This window comes from Austrofundulus limnaeus, unplaced genomic scaffold (assembly GCF_001266775.1).
Source record: "Austrofundulus limnaeus strain Quisiro unplaced genomic scaffold, Austrofundulus_limnaeus-1.0 Scaffold869, whole genome shotgun sequence".
NCBI classification, from domain to species: Eukaryota; Metazoa; Chordata; class Actinopteri; order Cyprinodontiformes; family Rivulidae; genus Austrofundulus; species Austrofundulus limnaeus.
The window spans coordinates 35,127-36,700 of NW_013953271.1; the positions used below are offsets into that span (position 1 = coordinate 35,127).

Consider the following 1,574-nt stretch of genomic DNA (forward strand, 5'->3'; position numbering starts at 1 on the left):
TATTTTTGTAGTACAAAGTACAGTACACGTTTTTCTTATTTTATCAAAATTTGAACATTTTTGTTTCGGGCAGGTAACTTTTCATGTCGGGCAGGTAAAAAAATAAATAAAATCTTGTTGAACCCTGGTACATCCAGTCTTTACTTTCTGGAAGATTCTGTAAAACGTGTCTAATGCTTCAGGAGAAAGTTGAGACAGAAATATTACTCTCTAGCTCCACCTGCTGGCAGCAAACAGTTCTGAGTGGTGTGACAGTACTGTGGTACTCCTGGCAATAAGATGTGGTGACAGGATTTATAAATGATGGTATGAATCACATGAGGTGAAGCTCCAAACTTCCACAAGACCACTATAAATACTGGGTCCATTTAGAGGAAGATCAGAGGTGGAGACGAGCAGAAACACCACATCTACTGAGCCTCTCATCTCTGAGTCAGACAGAAACATTACTCTGACATCGTTCTAATGTTCACAAGCAGCTGGTCCTCCATTAAATACTCAACAYGCCACACACCACCAGGTAATATACCACAGTGTCTGGTTGAGGTTACACCTGGAGTAAATGATCAACACTGGCCCACCCTAGCAGCCAACAGGACTGAAAACAGGAAGATAAAAAGATGTAAAGAAGRCCAGCAGGACAGCTGAGCCGGTGCTGGTTCTGACCTCAGCCAGGACCACCCTGCAGAGCTTCTTCCTCAGAGTTTTAGCTCTCTTCAGGGCCTTCTTGTTGTTCAGCACCGGGACGCTCATCATGGGGGTTTTGATGCTGGAACTGGCCACCATCAGGATCTCTCTCAGACTGTGAGTTTGACAGACAGGAAGGAAAAAGACGGGCCTCTGATTGTCTGATTGTGAATAAACACGGTTTTCTTTTCAGACCAGGGTCAGTGTAAACGTGACGGGGAGCTGTTACCGAGGGATTCCCAGCGTGACGTTCATCTCTCCTCTGCCGGCGAAGTGGAAGGTGTTGAGGGTCATCTGAGTGGAGGGCTCRCCGATGGACTGAGCTGCCAGCAGACCCACAGCTTCACCCGGGTCACACAGAGAGCGCTGCCACTTATAGTGCAGCAGCTGCCGGAGGCTGAGGACAGAGAAATGACTGAGTTTACTTCAGGAAAACAGAAAGCTCTGATCTGAAGAYGAAMTRAACACCTTTAATTTGGAGGAATTTATTAGCACTAAGTCTTGTATGAATTTCTAGCATGAAGAATGTGTATAACCTTGTCTGCTGTGAAACTATCAGTTTATTGTTTAAATATAAAACAAGGTTGGGAACCACTGGCCCACAATATATTTTTGACACTGTGCACACAAATTAAACTAGCTGTGATTTTTATAACTGACTTCACAAAACTCACTGGGCACAAACACTCAGGTTTTAGTGAGACTGCAAGAAATGTGTCACATAAACTGCCTGGAATTGTTAGCGGTTCTGTTAGCACTGAAACATTTTTATACGGTTCTGCAGAACCAACATGTTCTGATCAGCACAGACAACACGACTGTAGTGTCATACATAAACAGACGGGGGGAACGCGGTCTCTCCCCCTGTTGGAACTGTCTCACACTCT

The 1,574-nt window shown here is 44.7% G+C and overlaps 1 protein-coding gene across 1 annotated transcript in view; it reads right to left on the reverse strand.

Moving 5' to 3' along the window:
* Positions 1-1,574, reverse strand: part of polr1a (RNA polymerase I subunit A) — a gene marked incomplete in the record, with an annotated part of 50,090 nt that overhangs the window by 16,592 nt on the left and 31,924 nt on the right. Inside the window, 2 exon segments of the mRNA XM_014029210.1 lie at positions 667-802; positions 917-1,084. Of these exon segments, the coding sequence (XP_013884664.1) occupies positions 667-802; positions 917-1,084 (304 nt within the window).